Source organism: Strigops habroptila, chromosome Z (assembly GCF_004027225.2).
Source record: "Strigops habroptila isolate Jane chromosome Z, bStrHab1.2.pri, whole genome shotgun sequence".
NCBI lineage: Eukaryota > Metazoa > Chordata > Aves > Psittaciformes > Psittacidae > Strigops > Strigops habroptila.
Genome location: NC_044302.2, coordinates 6,575,751 through 6,594,670, shown reverse-complemented (window position 1 = coordinate 6,594,670; position 18,920 = coordinate 6,575,751). Strand labels below are relative to the sequence as shown.

The following is an 18,920-nucleotide window of genomic DNA, read 5'->3' as shown; positions in this document are numbered from 1 at the left end:
ATTTATTCTTATCATCAATATTTTATTCATGTATTTTGGCCGCGGAAAGAGTTTGAAGCGCTCCCGGCTCGGACCGGGGCGCGGGGGGGGGGGGGGTGAATGGAGGCCGCCCTCCGAGCGGCCCCGGGACTTTCCCTGCCGGAGGGCATGAGGGGGACCCGTCCCGATCCCGGTCCCCGTTGTGTGTCCCCCCCTTCCCGGAGGCGGTGAGGGTGTCGGCGGGCGGGGTGTGTGTGGCGGGGAGGGGGGCAGCACCGGCCCCGCCGCCGCGGGGGAGACGCGGCTCCCAGCGCTGTGCGCCCGAGCTGCTGCTGGTTACGCCAGCCCCGCCGCCTGCCTCTGCCTCTGCTCGCCTCTGATTCTGCGCACAGCCAGCCCCAAAGCCTGTCATTCTGCAAAACACAGTTTACTCAACAGAGAGAGCGAGTGGGGGAGCGGGAGAGGTGGAGAGAGGGAGACGGCGCGGAGGAGCCCAGTCCCGCAACCCAGCATGGCTTCAGGGGATCTTTACGAGGTAGCGGGGGGCCGCGGGGCGCTGCGGGGCAGGCGGCCGGCGGGGGGGGGCGCCGGCCGGGCGGCGCGGAGGGGCAGCGGTGCCGCGGCTGGGAGCCGCTCCGCCGAGCCCTCCTAGTTGCCGAAGAGCGGAGGAAATCGCCGAGGGAAGGGCTGGGGTGGGGGGAAAAGGGCTGGCGTGTGCACCGGGTTGGGGGGGAGGGAGGGATGGAGCGGCTCCCCTCCCTTCCCTCTGCCTCTCTCTTTTTTCTTTCTCTCTCTACTTTCCATCGGGCTATGATCTTAGCAGGCCTTGCAAGAGAGAAGGAGGAAGGAGTGAAGGAGAGCGAGAGTTAGCGGTAGGATGGGGAGGCGATCGCAGTGTGATGAGCCCGGAGAGTGGAGAAAGTCCAGGTAAAGTCATAGGCGCTCTGGACGTGCTGAATGTGCAGATTAGTGCGAAAAAATGCGCCTTAGCGCTGCCGGGAGGCGCAGGGATGGAGGCGGCTCTGCGCCCGCTGTGCAAAGTGCAGGAGCCGGCGCCAGGTTGCTTCACCTCCAGCCTGGGGGCCGGTGGGGGCGGCGGCCGGGCCGGGCCCCCAGCTCCGCACCGCACCGCTCCGCTCCGCACAGCACCGCGCCGTGCCGCGCCGGGCGGCAAAGTTTGGCGGGGGCCCCGCTGCGGCGCGGCCGGGCGGCCCCGGGGTGCGAGGTGGGGCCGGTGCCGGCCTCCCGCAGCCCGGCGTGCGGTGCCCCGCGGGGAGCGCGGCGGCGCATCGGGGTCCAGGCAGAGGGAGGGGTTGAAGAAGGAGCTGGCAAGCAGTCGTGAGACACAGCCGAATTTTGACCTCGGGCACCCAGTTCTAATGCCCAAACTGAGAACAAGTCAAGCCACTCTTGCCGTGCCAGAGAAGAGGAAGGAGAAAGTAGAGATTAAAAATAAGGCAGACTGGACCCAGGTGTTTAAATATCCAGCTCTAGTAAGTGGAACCGGGGTGGAAGTCTACCATTTAAAGAGCCCAGATATGACTGGATGTCCAGCGGCTTTCGGTGTGGAGCACCTCCTCAGGCTCCGCGTTTCCTGCTGAAACAGCCGTTTGTGGTGTGGTCATCTGGAGCTCACAGTTTGAGGGCTAGGACAGAAACGATCCCCGTCCAGTTGGAACTGTGTGCCAATGATTAGGCACTGCTCAACCATCAGGGTGTGCTTGGGTGTGGAACTGCTGCTGCAGTTGGTTGGACATAGCTGGACTTAGTCTCCATTTGATGATCTTGATCAGCTGTAGGGTCTTAAGTGCAAGAAGTGGAGGATCTGGCAGATTTCGCATAGACAGTGATTACTTTGTCATGGTATTTCAAAGCCTTTAACAAAGGTCATAGTTAAGCAATGACATTGCTCTGTTAGGACTGTATTTTGCTGTGTGGGACACACAGTTTCTTTGAAGTGAACAGTGCTTACACTTTCCTGCATGGTGCTAAATTATCAGAAGTACATGATGGTTTGAATATGACATTGGCCTTTTCTCCACCATTTTGCAGTATCTGGCATACTACTTTTCACTTTAAAGATATTGCATGTCAGCTATATTGCTGTTGTGACTGCGGAATAGCCGGTGGGAGCTCTGTGAAGAACAACTTTGACCCAAAAATGTTAACGATACAGTTCTGTATTATGTGTAGAGGATCTTCATCTGGTGTTGTCCAAATTTTCTTTACATGTTGTGATCAGTTCTAGAAAGAAGTAAAACTAGTACCTAGGTAAAACTAGTACCATTAGCCTGAATAGTACTACCATTCAGGCTAATGGTAGCCATGCTGGTTTAGCTCTTACTCATCATTAAAAAATTCTGCTTTTTTTATGATCTTTGTGTTATTTTAAGACAATAGATGTTTCGCACTTGGATGTGGGCTGTGCATTTAGCGCACTACTGCATGATATGCAAGTGGCGTTACTCAAGTAGTAACCTGGCATGTAGGGTTTCTGTGGGAGAGCATTCTTTTGACCCACTTTGCAGTCAGTTTTTAGGCCCAGACATTCTGCAGGCATTTGCATGGATGAATGTGAATTGTTAGTGCTGTAGTTCAAAGCCTCTGAATCACACTTCCTTTCTTTGTTACTCCATTTGAACTACTTTTGCTTATCATTGTATAATACGGAAGGATTGTATCCACCAGGACAGGTAGGTGAAAGAGGTATGGCTATTCATTTCTTGTTGTGTGACGTGTTTGGAATATGACCACCTCAGTTGGTCATGGTGTAAAATCTACATGTACATGTTGGGCTTGCAGGAAGAGGTATGTGCAAGGCTTTGCATATCAATCGATCTACAGTTTGCATTTACACTGTGACATTCTTGATGACAGAGGACAGAAGAAATGTCTAGAAAGCTGAAGAGTTTGTGAGTGTATAGAGGGTAGTAGCTTCATTTAAAAAACAACTTAGCTTTGCCTCCCTGCTTCTTTCCATCCCAGAAAACCAACTGCATGAAAGGGACTTGGTAGAAGCAAACTCTTCAAGGTGGGTGTGATGTCCCACACCAGTTAGCACATGAGATGAAGTGTGTAATGCCTTCAGAGCTGACACCTTGTCCTTGCTTGGATATGTCCCTCTTTTCTCTCCTCTTGAAGAAGTAAAACATGATGTAGATGGCAGGATGACCATTAAACAGTTCCAGGATTTTAGCTTGAAATTATTTGGGTCTGTTGGTATAATATAAATAATTTGGGGCTGTTGGTGTAAATAAATAAAATTTGGGACTTATGGTGACATTCCAAAGGTATACTGCACTCCCCTTCGACTGCCCTTCAACTCCATTAGTAATATCCGAGTCCTTCAAGGATTCTTACTGAACTTCAGCGAATACGACAATAGTTAGCTCTGCAATTTGGAGTATTTAATACTGCAAAATTATTTTGTTAAAGCCCATCATGATCTAGGAGCCATAGTAAAGCACATTAAAAAGTGCAGTGTGTATTACCTATACTAACTTCTATTTTGGTGGCACTCAAGAAGAAAAGTATAACATTTTAAGTTTTGGAAATAGATGTGCATATTTATCCTTTCAGTTCCTTTATTTTATACTGCTGTGTTGTTTTAAAAGGCCTTTCAGCCTTTTAAAGATAAATCCAATTAATATCTTTACATTGAAGCAACATAAGATCACAGACAAAATAACCTCAGTGTTTGGTTTACTAGGTGCCTTTTTCTAGTTAGAAATGGCTTCTAACAATCTGAAAAGCCTCCCATTATATTTCTTTTAGGGCTGTGAAACAGGTAGCAATTTATTCTAGAAGCAAAAGAACACCCATTGAGAATTCCATGTTTACTGGTAGTCAGTTCTAGATGTGTGTATTAGAACCAAGAAACTTTACATCCAAAGAGAGTTGCTTCCATTATGTGATAGAAGGTAGGTGTTAGTTTTGAAGCTTTATTTTTAAGCAGTGGGGTTTTTTTCCGTTTAAATTAACAGTAGGGAATGCTGTATATATTTTAGTGTAATTTTCAGGCTATATAAAATCCTAGTTTGGCTTTGCTTGACTTCCATGTGCTTATGACTTCAAGCTTTTCTGAGTGGGTGAGAGAGTCATGGAATTTTTCTCATAACCTGTTAAATATTAAAGAACTATGGTGCATATTCCTTAGAAATAGCAAACTGAAAATAAAGGAGTGACAAAAGGGTATTCACAGTGGCCTTCAGGAAGGCGGCCCTGGTTTGCTTTATTATTCAAATACACTGTTGGATGTGGTGATAGGAAATCCTCGTTCATTTTGGTAACAAACAGAAAGGGTAATGTATTTACTCATAAATACCAAGTTTGTTGATTCACATTAAAGTTGTTGTCAGTAATTTGAAGTAATATTTTCTATTTTCCATGTATAATTTAGTTCTCGCATTACCCGAACCCAAGTAGTTCTCTCACAAAGGCTCTGGTATTAAAAGTTATGAGATGGCTTTGGAAGGGAAAAAAATTCAGTACGAACAGTGCATCTAACTTTATTTTTCCTAGCACAGAACATCCCACTTACTGCAATAAAACTCCACATTATTGATGAATATATGAATCAGTTATCAGTTACACAGAGGTGCTCATGAAACTGTTGCTTTTCTTATTTAATATTTTGGGGGTTTCTATACAATGAACACAATTAGACATTCAGGGATGATGATGTTGAAATTTAAGTCTTATTTTAACATCGTGTCAGATTATATTACACCACCTTAGGTAAGTGATCTACAGATTATAACTAAATCTCTGAAGGGGAATGTCACGTGTATTTCTGGGTCACAATAATAAAATCAATCTTTAAAACTCAGCAGTTTTTGCATTGAAGTGTTGCTCTTTGAGGAAAAGTGATGTTTTAAAAAGTGGCATCTTCTCACTGAAATGATACAAGCCCATGGATAGAAGACTTGTGTACCATAGTGACGAGTTCCAATTAAATCTTAGTCTGTTTATGCAGCTGTGAAAGAATGAGCTGCAGTTTATTTTAGCTCATGTGATCCACTAGAAAGACAATGTATTTCCAGATGAGTTCCAGAATCTCCCATTTGTACCTGCACTCAGGTACCATCAAAGTCAAAACTTGAAGATAATAATGGCACTTTTTGGCCTGCTGAATCTCTGCTACATGTGGAGACGTGCAGAAGGGAGAGAACACAACTAAGCTTTTGGATGCTAGGTTTGGTTTGCAGGTGCAGAGTTCAGAAAAGAATCCCTGTTTCACAGAGGGAGGAAATGCATGTCGTTGAGCATTGTGGCTTTCCATCTTGCATGTCTGTCAATGGGGTCACTTTTTAGGAAAGATACGTACTTACACCTGCTTATTGAACTGGAAAGCAGAAATCCATTTTTTAAGTATTTCACCCATGTATCTTCTAAGACAGAGGTGACTTGCAAGATGGTATATTTAAGTAAATGGTATTATTTCTCAAGTTAAATCAACCTGTATTGCTATAATGGTTCTATGGTGAAGGAGCAAGACTGATTTCACAAGCAGAAAACAGTCTGCTGTTGACGTAGGATCTGGAGAATATAGAGCAAAGTCAAGCACCTGCTCCTTAGAACGACAAGCTATGGATGTGATGCCGATTTCAGTACTACCAGGCTTGTTCCCACCCACTAAGCACCTGGTCATGTGTAATTAACACCTTAGTTTTCTTTTAGTGGAAAAGCTTTACTAACAACTATTTCGAAGAATCAGCTAGTACATTGTCATTGGTTTGTTATCAAAATCCGTATTTAGTAGACAGCTATCCTCAAAATGCAGTAACCTGTGAGCAGTGTTACTCTCAGTCAGCAGACATCCAGAAATCTTGTTGCCTGATGAAAGTTTTCAGGACTAGATTCCAAATTAGGTGTGATTTGCAGTATTCTTCTGGGCAAGAAGAATAACAAACTGGGCTATTATCTGGACAATAGATTAAATTGAGGTATAAAGCCAATAACGAAGAGTTAACCTGAGTCCCTTCTGCCTGGGTCTTGAAGTTCCCTAAATTGAAGATCCTGAGTGAGTTTCAAAAGTATAATTGGATAACTCTGGCAATATTCATTATCTTACTAAGAAATTCCAGTGTTGAGCCACATATGGAACATTACAATGCACATAATGACTGTCTTGTTTACCTATAACGTCATTCTGTTACCACGATTCCAACTTCCTCGTTACACTGTAAACTGCTTGGCATATTTTGGGATACTGAAAACCAATTGATTTCTTATGCATGTTACAGTTCTGTTACAATCTTGATGAAGTGTTTTATCTGAATCAAGTGTAATTTGTCTCAAAATGTATGTCATAAGCATACTCCTGCTTGGAATGGCTACTGAAAACACGCTCTGTACCACTCTAGAAAGCCTAAACATTTGCAGGGAAGACTTTCCCGCCACCAAGGACACTGAACCAAACATGCTTCTCTTTCTTGCCCACATTCGGTGTTCATACCTGTCTGAAGATTAAAATGACAAGAATTTTTGTAACACTTCCTGAATGACAAATGCAGTGCTTTACTTTGGGCTGATCTTGGATTCAAAATTAAAATCCAGCAATAAGCTCATTGTTCAGTAATTTTTTGTGAAAGTTAAAATATTTAGAGACAGTTCAAATAATGGCAAAATTTAAATGTGGTCTAATATTGAAAGACATAGGCTAATTTTTATTTATTTTTTTTTAATCAAAGAAGTAATTGTGATGGCTAGCTATGTTGTAAATACATTTCTTTGTCCATTCATTTGGCTTTTAGCAGTACTGCAGTTTCTTGGCTCTGTACTTTTTCATCAGTGTTGTTCCTCCCTACCCATGTATTTTTCAGACAATATCTGCAGCACATTTTATGTCAGTGGCATCCTGACACTGGCAAAAAAAGATTAATTAAATAGTTAACTGTTTCCTGTTAAAACTATTAGAACAATGTAATATATCAAACAATTTAAAGTGAAATATTTGGATTGTAGGGCAACAAGTAGTGGGGTATGTTAACGCTGTCTTGCTTTACATTCATGCAAATAAGAATATTCTGGTTTTGACAAGAGGAAAATCATCCTTTTTGCCTGTTGAGTAATAATGTCACGTTCTGTGTTTATTATCAAAACTGTAGACTGGTAATACTGCAAACTTGAAGGGGAATCCACTTCAATCTGATTTCTTCTATCACACAAAGAAAATGTAGATTCTGAAACAATCTTGATACTATCTCATTATGAGTCATAACATAAAATATTGTTGCAAATGTACCAGGTCTCTAAAAGCTTTCACAAGAAGTTTATATGATTGACCTGTGTAGGAAAAAGTTATTATTCTTGTGGCTCGCCAAAGAAAGGGACATAGGTTGACTCTTGCAAAATTGTAAAGGGTAGCAGCATGATCAGTAGACTACAACAAAACACTAAAACAAAACCAGCATTGAAAACATACGTCAAAAAGACACTTTTCCTCGAAAACAGCAGTTGCCCTGCTCGGGCTTTGCTAGATTTCTCACAGACTACCCACAAAACTTATAGCCCATTCATTCAGAGGGGCAAAACAAGGACAATGAGGATATTTTCTTCCATAAGGCACTTCACTGCATTTAGTTAGATTTTGTAGGGTTTATGTCAAATCATCTTAGAATAATGTAAGCACTTACGTGTGCTCAGCACCCAATGGATTAAGAAGGGATACAAGGGACTACACACCGCTAAGTCTGAGCTCCATTGTGCGCAAATTAGTAGCACTTAGAAACAGAAATAGAATCAGTAGATATATGTGAACATGTTTTTGTTCAGAGAAGAATTAACATGGAGTTTTAGAGGAGGGGCACATCTCACAGAACTCTTAGCATCTGGATGAGAATGGCTCTGGCTGGTGTAAATGGATTTTCAAAAACTCTTCTTGTAAGATCCCACGGGAACAGCTGCTAATGAACCAAAGCTGTGGTCCAGAAGGATTGGTCATCTCTTAGACTACCTGGTTCACAGAGAGGAAGGAATGAAGGGAGGCTGTGATAAAAGTTTCCAGACATCAGTGCTGGGACCTGTGCTGTACAACAGAATCATAAATTATCTGAAAATAATTACACTTACTGCTGATAACTTCTGGATTATTGTTAACATTGTCAAGAGAGAGGTTGACAGTGAAGAGCTGGATGACAGCAGCTGAAATTCAGTGTTTATAAATGCAAGCTAATGATCGAAGGAAAAATAATCCTGACTATACGTGCATAACAATGAGCCCTGAAGAAGGAGAGATTTTGGAATCACTGTGGAAAGTTTTTGGATGTGTCCACATTAGTATTTAAATTTGGGTCAGGTACCTGCTTCTGAAGTGAATCTCCCTGTGATCCCCATTTACCACACCTCTGTTTGCATCACAGAACGGTCTTGGAGGCCAGTGACCACACTCCCTTCAGATGAAACTAAACCACAAAATGTTCCAGCTCCTAATGGGTGTCTGGTCCATGGGACCTGACTACTGCATATCAGAGATAAACCTCAGGGAGACAGAATTTTGTGTGTTATTGAAGCAGCAATTGAGAATGAAACAGAAGATGATCATCTTCATATCACTGGGGAATACTATTGCGGTTCCACATCTGCAGTACTGCGCCCACCTCAAGGAGAACACAGAACTAGAAGTAATGCAGAGAAGAGACAACGGAGTGTTGCACAGTATGGAATGGCTGTCAGTGAAAAGACACCTTAGGACAACTTTCTGGCTCCAGAAGAAGTGATCAAGAGAGATACGACTGCTGTGGAAAAGACTCATGGGGATGATTAGTGATGAATACAGTGATGAATGCTATTTCTTATTGCACAAGAAAAGGTATGCAGCAAATGAAATTATAAGACAAATGACTGAGACAAAGGAAGTACTTCTTCGCACTTTTGAAATCTTGGAGCTTACTGCCATGAGATGTTGTGGAAGCCAGAACTATACGTGGTTTCAAAGAATGATAAAAGTGCTTCTTGGAGGATAGGTCCCTTTAAGCACAAAAAGAATCTTTGAGGTGCTAGTCCCCAGAAGCCAGGAGGATAGAGCACGGGCAGCACCTACTCTACAGATGCCCTTTCCTAAGCATTCAGTACTAATTTCTATTAGAATATACATGTTGAGCTAAATGGACTTTCAGTCTGACCTCGTATGGCAGTTCTTAGTTTTGTACTTAACTACAGTTATTAAACAAACATAGGTATTGACTAAGATGTTGATACGGTCTGCAGAGATCGCAAACATACTTGCCTTACAAGTTGTATTCTAGTATTCTAATTGCTAATCATTGGCAATTAGTATCCTTGCAACTAAAGGACAAATTAGAATAGCGGGTTCAGTTTCCGCACAGAAAACGTGGTTTTTAGATACCTCCCAGGCTAGACTTCTAACACGATGTCACAGGTGGTAAAAGCAAACAGGAGAGGGAGGAAGTGAGGAAGTTGAATTGACTCAAACATGCATAATAAAAATGAAGTTTTGGCTTATCACTGTAGCTCTGGTTAATACATGGGGTAAAGGGATAAACTAGAAAACTGAGTTAATGCATGGAATGAGGCAAATGATTGAGTCAGTGTTACTAGAAAGTTATATTTATGCGATATTTGTAATTAACAAAACCAGCTTTCTCCTACTTCTATAAGAACAGCATTTCAGCATCTAAAAGGGTTTATCCACAACTTACCTGTATTTACATTTTTTGATGGTCTTCATAGGCTTCCTTAACGCTGTACAGGGCTGTTGATACACAGTTATCAATCTTTAAAGGCCTTACCTGAATATGCATTAAAAAGACACTAACTTTTAACAACCCCCTCAATTTGCTATTGTGTTTGTTTTTCCAGAACTGGTGATTACTAATACCCTGATATTAGTAATTAATTAGAAATAAATAGTCTCATTTCTAACGGACCAACTCAACTTGTCAAATCTTTTCACACAGACAAAACCAATAGTTTTTTTGACATCACTTCACAGTCACTGCGCTGAGCAGTGGTATTCTAAACTATTCTCTGATGTCTCTATGAAGAGAGTGTTGCTTATGTATTAGTCTTAGTAAGAAGAGAAAGATTACATAATAAAGTGTGACATTACAGTGTTTTTTTTAAAGACTGCTTTGTAAAATTTCCTTGGCTGTGCTAATGGACTTCCCTTTAAATGTTAAGCAGTTGAAATTTCCTCTAATAATATTTTTTAAACCATTAAATCGTTTCCTGTTTTGGAGAAGGGACTGTTTTGCAAAATATAAAATCCCATTATCACGTTAGTACACCTGATGAATTTGTCTTTCAGAACTGTTTTTAAGATAGATTTCAGGTGGTTTAGCACAGGAAATCTGACAGGAAAGGTGCTGGGGAATTGCTGCTAAATGTGGTTCACATGGAAAGAAAATGCACAGTAATGCTTACTGGGCTCCTGAATGGATTTGGAGACTCTTAGACTGCAAAGATGTTCATCACAAAGTCTTCTGGTCATTAATGTGAGGGAGGAGTAGTGGACTACAGTGCAAACATGAATGCATGAATTCAGGATGACACAACATGAGAAGACCTCTTTGATGACAAGTAATTGAACTTGGCTCTACCTAAGCAGAGAAAGTAGCAACCTTTTAGGTTCAACAATGGTATGATCTAACAGTATAGCTTCAAATTAAATAAGAATATGACAAAAGTATCAAAATCATAGAGGGAGAAGGAAGGAGACTTTCTATATCCCAAATTAAGTACTATGGAATTGTATGGAATACCACATTTATGTGATAAAATGCCTTCACATGACTCCAGGGGAAATAACCTGGAAGTTCTTGAAGGAATAAATACAGGCTGATGAGGGACATTAAAACTTCACAATTCAACTGCAGTAACTGGAAGTGAGACTGTAATAGAGTCTGGGTGCCCAAACTCAAGCTTTTCACAATTCAAAAATGTGAAAAGCTTGAAACCAGCTTCCACTTTTGTGTAATTAAACATCACCACTGGTTCATCATTTTCTTCCATGTTGAAATGTTACAACCAATGTGCTGCAACAGTCAGAAAAGGAGATGGTAGAGATGATGAGGAACTTGACAATGTTTTATCAAGTAGTCACTATTATATACCTAATACTAGTATATGCTGCAGATCAATACCAGAGAATATTATATTTGTATAGTCAGCAAAATACACTTTAGTATGGAAACAGTGATAACAGTAACAGGAAACTGAAAGAAGCCATGCGTATCAGCTTTGGCTCTTCGGTAGTGGAAGAAGAGAAATTTTACAGTGGAAATGCAAAGTGACTGTTTTTCTGTCTCTAGATATAAGAACAAAGTGTGAGACAGGCAATTAAATAAAAAATAGGCAATTCAGGCTGCAAAATCTAGTAACACTGTATATTCCCGTTACTTACCTAAATGGCCTGATAATGTCTTATGTACAGTAAAAGCCCTAATCATCTGTGCGCTGATGATACACAAAAGATGCAACAGAAACACCAGAGAAAGCTGTATTTGATAATGTATTTTTACATATACAGTGGAAATAGTGGCTCTTTTACTTTACACTCACAGAAACTCTTACATAAGAAGGGTGAGACCCATGGCCAGCTTTTATGGCCTTCTCACTGCTGCATTTTATTTGCCTCTTGGTGTCAAGAATGGCAATCATCAATTAACTCTGGGAGTCATGGGTCTCTCAGAGCAAAGTTTTTTAGCATCATAGGGCTGAGAAATGCTTTCAGAGCCCAGCTGATTTCGATCAGCTCCCTCTCTGACTTTCTTTTGCTTTAGGACCTGCTGAAGCGTTTTGTACATAATGCTGGTGTATTGGCACTTTTAGGGAAGCTGAAATGTAATACGCCATCAGACTACAGGGCAGGTAGGCTCGCAGCAGCTAAGGAGTATCAGAATGCTCTGCTCCTCCCGCATCCTCATTCCCCAAAGACCGTTTCAGAAGCCATTGGAAGAAGACTCATCTATTACTCTCCTGCTGTCTTCCCCCTTGCCTTCTCACCAGCCACAAATGACTTCAGGTGCTTTTCCCATGTACTCGCATACACTTGCGCTTGCATCAGCTCACAGACTTACGCAGCACTGCCAAGGTAGCCTGGTCATCTCTCCCTGCTAAGTAAAGCCTAAGCAAACACTATGTTGTACGGCATTTATCAATCGGATCAAGATAACAAAAATTCCAAGCTCCAAGGAAGACACCCTTTGTTTTTCATTGTACACATCAGAAGCTTTGGATTATTTTTCTCATCAATCTTTCTTTACACTGAGAATGCATGTTCATCCAAGAACAGTAGGGCTCAGCCGTGGACTACCTGTTGTAGTTCATGATCTTACATAAAATGGTGTTCTTGCTGCCTCAGAAAAGCTTAAGAAGAATGGATGGAAGACTGCTATTTCTCCCAATTGAGTATCATCAGCTTTGTCATGTGCACCACAAAGGATGCCGGATCTTTTCCCAACATTGTTTCACCATCCTACGCTTTGGCTTTCTGATGTGACATTACTTCATGACATTACAGTATTTCTAGTGAGTGCCAGTGATACCACATTTCTCACTCTTAGAAGTGGTATCAAATATTGCAGTGTGTGCATGGTTACCACTTATTTACAAGCTGCTGTGGGCTGTGATTTGAATCGTTCTGCAATTGAATCTGCTGCTGTTATTTTTTGTGCTTCATCCACTCATAGCAGGTACCACTGACAACGTGTTTAGAAGACAAAGACAGATCTCCTTTTAGCATGAACTGGACCTTCTCTTTGTACCATGAATGATGCAGCTTTCCTCCCCTGCTATTAACTGCTGCTCTTGTAGCCTACTTAGTATACAGGGGGAAAAAAAGTCTGCCTTACTGATCAATTAAGACATGTAAACGACTCTTCTATTTTGGATAGGCAATCTGCATTGTTGTATCTTAGGATATACACCCCTTGATTTTCTACAGTGGGTTTATATGTGGCCAAAGTGCAGTTGACAAACCAGGACAAGATTCTTTAATGCTGTTTTATCCACAAGGCAAAATTCCCTAAGTAACTGAAATAATTTCTGCCTTAACAGAACACTTCTGTGAAATTTCTAGATTCCCTTATTAATTCTAGCGGTTTGTGCAGCTCAGAGCAGCTCTAACAGAACTTTCCCTAAACGTCTTTCTTACTTCATGTCCAGCTGCTGTTGTGCCTCTTGCCACTAAAAGGCAGCCATTCTGAGATCATAGGCCTCTCTGGGCATCAAAAGCTGCAGTGTAATGGCAGTTGATCTTTGCAAGTGCAAGGTTAGGTGCTGAGGAAGTTGTTTAGTACTGAGAATCAGGAAGGTATGTTTTGGCTGTGTACTTAAATGCGTACACTTCTACAGGCTTCGAGGGGATATCTGAGGATTGCCTACAGATATTTAGTATTTGATATATCACTTATTCAAGATTTGGAAAGTACTTGAGCAGTAAGCCTCAGGGTTAGCAGAGGAACTGTGTGATAAGCCTTAGATCTCACAGGAGGACTGATAGCAAGACCTGCCTTTCCGTTCCCCCTCTGATTATACAGTAGTGTGGTAGGGCTTTGCAGTGGCAGATACCATGTAACTGAGGGAGACAGAGGCTCAACCAAGGCTGTTGTACCGTCAGTTTTGGTTTGTTGGTTTTTTCTTCTTTTGAAGTGACTAGTCTTTAGCTCCATTTCTGAGGTGGTTACTTGAACCTCTGACTCAGAGATGTCTCTGAATGGTTAAACCGGTAGCTGCAGCACTTTTGGGACAGAAACTGCAGACTGTTGGGAGCACGTTCCGCTTTGCAAACATGGTGGCAGCTGCTTTCGATCTGTGGCTTCTTGCTGCTATTGTGTGAGGGAATCACACTCTCTGAGTTTCAAGAGCCACAACAGAGAATAAGTAAAGCTGTGGCTCATTTAGGACTGAGTGTTATTTTAATGAGCTTAATAAATCCTGTATAGGACTGAGAGTTTCTTTGGAGTTCTCAGTCCTGCAATGCAGCGCCCTCAGGCTGACCTTTGAGCCTTGTACACTGTAGAGCTCTAAAAAACTGCATAGTTCCATGCTGCACCAGATTCAGCAACATCAGCAACCCTTGTGTTAAGTAGCTCACCCGCTTTAGCAGCTGGTTTTAGCATCGAGTTGATCAGACTTCTCTAACCAGAGCTTAAATGACATTGTACTGCACATAACTTCCACTGCCCCAGGTCACCATGTTCACAGAAGTCCGGGTGGTTTGTGCTCATGTAGAAACAAACTGATTTTCTTGATGAAGTAAGTACCCACAGAAGGTAAGAAGTTGGCATTTTTGTTAAGCAAACTGATGAAACAGTTGAAGATGAAACATTCATGAATGTTAATATGGTTCTTGTAAAATGTGAATGGCAAGAATTCGTTTCATGTGCAGTGTGGACACTGACCTTCAAAGGGCAAAATTCATTGCAGTGCCATTTATCTCACTTTTAGCAAAACAGGATGGAAGGAGATCTCCTAAGTTACTAATTCTACAATCGTGGCTATCAACTCCTCATCGTAGTCAGCCACGTCAATATCATCACTGTTATCAAAGGAAATTGGTATCTGGATCAGACTCTCTTAAATGAGCAGGGTTCTCCCCCTCTCCCCTAAAGTTAAAGGTTGATTTTGGAAACTATTTCTCACACCTACCTCCCATGATGGTTAGGACTGAAAATGCACTGGACAAAAGACTCAGTCAGCCAGCAAACTCTCAGGCTTCCTCTGCAAAAAAAAAACATTCACCATAGAAACCTAAAAATGACTCAGGGTGATGAACTGGTATCATTTTTAAAGAAAAGTATTATCGTGCCGATTTTCTGGCTACACCAGTTCTATTAATGGATGAATATTGTAAATTATATATTCTTGGACAGTCTACTTTGGAACATTCAAAAATTACTTTTATAAAATTACTCCAGGGTGCTTTAATACCAAAAGATGAGAAATATGGTGGATAAAGCAAGAAAATTAAAAGCCCTAGGGCTAAATATTTTTATAAAAGTCATTTAAGAAAACAGGACTTCAACTAACCGGGTTGACCTTACTCATTACAGTGCTGAAGAGATTTGGTTGTGCACAGCTATGAGTATAGCACTGTTTAAATAACATGCCAGAATCTAGCAGTGGTGTAATGCTTTGTGACTTCTACTAAGACAAAATCTATAGTTTTTGACTCAGATGGCTAGGAAAATGTCTGATACGCTGGGTTCTTCTGTCACTTACAGGAAAATAATTCATGTCTATTAAAAAAAATTAATGCTATTCTATTCAGTAAAGCTGTCTTTCCCTTCGTTTTTAATGAAGCCTTTTGAAAAGCGTTTCAGGTATCTAAAACCAAAGACCTGAAGGTCTGGCCCTTAAGTGAACGTATTCACAATTTTCCAGAATGCTCATGTTGCAAAACGTTGTGGCTCTCTTTCAGGAAAATTAAGGCATCCTAGCACACAACAAGATTGTTGTACCTTGCCTTATGATAGATTTGTGCTGCTCATTTGTGTGTGTGTGTAGCTTGAAAGTGGTAAATCTCCCATGTGACATATGGATCAGGCAGTCACTTCACCAGCAGGGACTATAATTTAGGCAATATCCACAGTGATTTCAAGATCATTCCTAATCCCTAACTGCTTGTTTTATTCTGAAGGCTCTAAGGCACTTTTGTGTCCAGCCCTGCTCCATGCGCTTCCCATCCCTTCCCTTTCTGCTGCTAGTGGAATTTCCCTGGATGTTGCTGGCCTTGTCTTTGGGAAATCATTGGCAGCCCTGCAACCCCTGCTGCCTGTCTCTGGCTCTGTGGCACCCCACTGCCTCTCTCTGCTGCCTCCATGCGTAGGAAAGCCTGGAAAGTTAGACAGGTTGTCCACAGCTGAGTCCACAGAAAACTTGGCTTCAGAATGAAGCTCAGTATGTACAACTTCCTTGTAGGCTACAGAAGGACAGGGAAGTGTAGCTTCTGTGCTTTCATCAGAGAGTGAAAATCTCACGCAAACTCGGCTGCCCTGGACCAGTGAGCTCATGTACCACTAATGTGAATGACTGACTGAATTTACCCCATGGAGTTCCCTGATCTCTGAAATGCAGAACTGGGTTGTTTTAGTAGGAATTCATTCACCAGTTGTGAATTTCATTTGAGAAAAACATGTAATTTCTGGTTCACTGTCTGCTCTGAAGTGACAGCAGTTCTTTTACATACCCCAATAGTCTCAACAAACTATTTAATAAGTTTGAGGTTGAGAAGAAAATGCTGTTATTTCTTCATTTCCCACAACAGAGTTTATGGTGAATCACTTGTGCTAGTGAATGGTTTCGCAAGTCAGCAAAATCAACTAATTTCTTATTTTTGGGTCTGTGTATCCAAAAGATACTAATCCTTTGGATAAAAAGACTTGATATGGTAAAGAAAATGTACAAACCAGTAAGCTCGAGGTATTTAAACTCTTTCCTTACATTTGATTAGTGCTTTATGTGCCTGCTTTCAGAACATTCCTGAAGTGTTCTGGTTTAATTTGTTTAATTAGTACTTTTGAATTCATAGCATGTGGTTTTAAAAAACCCAAACACTTGAAAATTCTTTTTTTTTTTTGAGTGTAGATTGTTACATTTTTACAGCACATGTAACTTTCATGACATTTTTTAAGGTTTTGCACTTACATAGTATTATGTATTACATAGTATCTAAATAAATTCAAATAAATATTTAGCACTTGAATTTTTCACAGACAAATCAGGATATTGTTGTCTTGTTTCAGAAAGGGTACAGATTTATGCAGATGTAAAGCAGTTTGTAGACAGATGTGGATAATTATATAGTTGTATGCAATGATCCTGTATAGCACAGGGGAAGTCTGTTCTCTTTCTCCATATGACTGAACACATGGATACAGATTTGAGACAATAAGTAGTAAACTTTTTGCATAGCAGGAATCAAACCAGGGCACAGAACTGAACACTGCACATCTTCCTTACATTTAATTTTTCTTTTTCTTTAGTCAAAATTGTACCTTCTGTAAGAGGTTCATTATTTTTCTAAGCAATAAAACAAAGAATGCAAGTGACTTATATTGAACTGATGAATGCAGTTATTATAGTCCTGTACTTCATAAAATTGTTCTCCTTCGAAATTATATGAAATAACATAAATTTGAACTTTAAACACAAGTGATGAACCCTAACACTTATGATATATTTTTAGAATATGGCTTCCAAAGCAGCTACAAGATTTTAGACAGAGCCATCCATTAGCACCCAAATTTTACAAAACTTAAAGAAATTTGGAGACCATCTGTTCAGTTAGCTGCAAACCACTTCACAGGATTTAAGGTTTGGAAAATTAAATTAGCTAACAGATACAAAAGGCAACAGTGGCTGGAAGTTTACCCTTCAGAAATTAGAAATGAGATGCACTTTGTAACATTAAGGTTATAGCATTTTATTTAGGGCATTGAGAAGGATTCCCTAACAGCAGTGTGTGCTTTCTGTGCATCACTGCAAATTAAGATGTGATGATTTTCAAATAGATGTGGTTCAACTAAATCAGAATTTCAGACCTGGTGCAGAACTGCTGAATGAAGAGCATTCCTGTGTAACCCAAGACAGGCTAAGTGGATGTAACTGTCCCTTCTGGTCTTCAAATCTGTGAATCTGTGAGCCTGTAAGTCATGCCATGACAGGCAATAATCAAGTCTGAGCCATCATACTGAAAAGGAACATAGATAGGTTCCTTTTAAATGGAAGAGGCATTGGTTCTTCTTCAGTGCCATGATGGGTAAAACTTGTTCTAGATTGTATTGTAGTTTCATTCTAAGGTTTGGGGTTTTTTTTCAGAATGTTATCAATACACTACATCCCCAAAAGTTTATAGCCCCAGAATAATCATTAGTCAAAAAAAAAAAACCACAACAGAAAACTTTGGTGACACTGAAAAAAATAGTGTAGTATCACATGCCATTCACATGACATTCTGATAGTGAATGTCATTGTAATAGTTTTGTATTTTTCATTTTTAGACTACTACGCAATAAACACCTAAAATGCTAAAAAGCTCAAGCTGAAACATGCACAGTGTCATTCACCATTATTATTAGAACATCTGATGAACAGGACATTACTAGCTTTTTCTTTTAAATGGTGGTTGAAACTCTATAGTTTTAAGAAAGTTATGGTGGTGGACTGATGGAGAAGGAGTTCTGGTGTGTGAATGAACTATAAAGTGCCTCTCACTCTCATGTAGCAGAAATTTTCAGCGATTTATACTGTTATAAATAACAAACTATTGCAGACTAATTTTTTAGAATTGTAAATGTTCTCACAGTACATACAGCATATGTAGATTATCAGACGACGCCATTCATTGAACAATGCCCACAACCACTTACATAATTAGATTTCATGTTGCTGACTTATGAGCCCTGTAACTAGACAGGTATTAGGGAAAAGAACCTAAATTCTAAAATACAAACTCTGGGGGAGAAGAGAGCCTGAAAAATCTCTTTGCTCCCTAAGTATCTACCATAAAAAACCTGAAGCCAAGTAGATTTTTGTGTTGGAAGAAAAAAATGCAACTATGTTCCTTACACAAAACTGAAGAGCTTATTGATTAACTTGGACAGGACTCGCCATGGTTAATATGTATAGTATTATGAAGGGTTTAAAAATAAGTAAATAGGAAAGTACATCACCAAACAACTGAAAGTGGAAAGATTTCAGACATTTTAATTATCTTCAATAATGTGGCCATAAGAGGAATTCACTTAATACCTCAGAGTACTTGTCTGATTAAGGAAAATTTCAAACAAAATGTAGGAGATGTACAGGTGATTCATACACTTTGTTGTCCTGTACCGTCACCTGCAGAAGACTCTTGCTAGCCATTTAGTGAGAAACTGAGTAACGTTCCATTCATTTTCCCCCAGTGGCTGTCATCTAACTAACATATACTCTGGCACATGTTATAAAATATCTCAGATTCCCTTTGAAAGTAA

At 40.6% G+C, this 18,920-nt stretch overlaps 1 protein-coding gene across 2 annotated transcripts in view; it reads left to right on the top strand.

Moving 5' to 3' along the window:
• Window positions 1–270: 270 nt before the first annotated feature.
• CDYL2 (chromodomain Y like 2) overlaps window positions 271–18,920 on the top strand; it is a 61,832-nt gene continuing 43,182 nt past the window's right edge. The window contains exon 1 of one of the 2 annotated variants that reach the window (XM_030469763.1): window positions 271–514. In XM_030469763.1, coding sequence (XP_030325623.1) covers window positions 491–514 — 24 coding nt within the window. In that variant the 5' untranslated portion in view covers window positions 271–490. Of the gene's footprint in view, window positions 515–740; window positions 907–18,920 lie in introns of those variants that run through there. The other variant, XM_030469765.1, reaches the window with a different exon arrangement.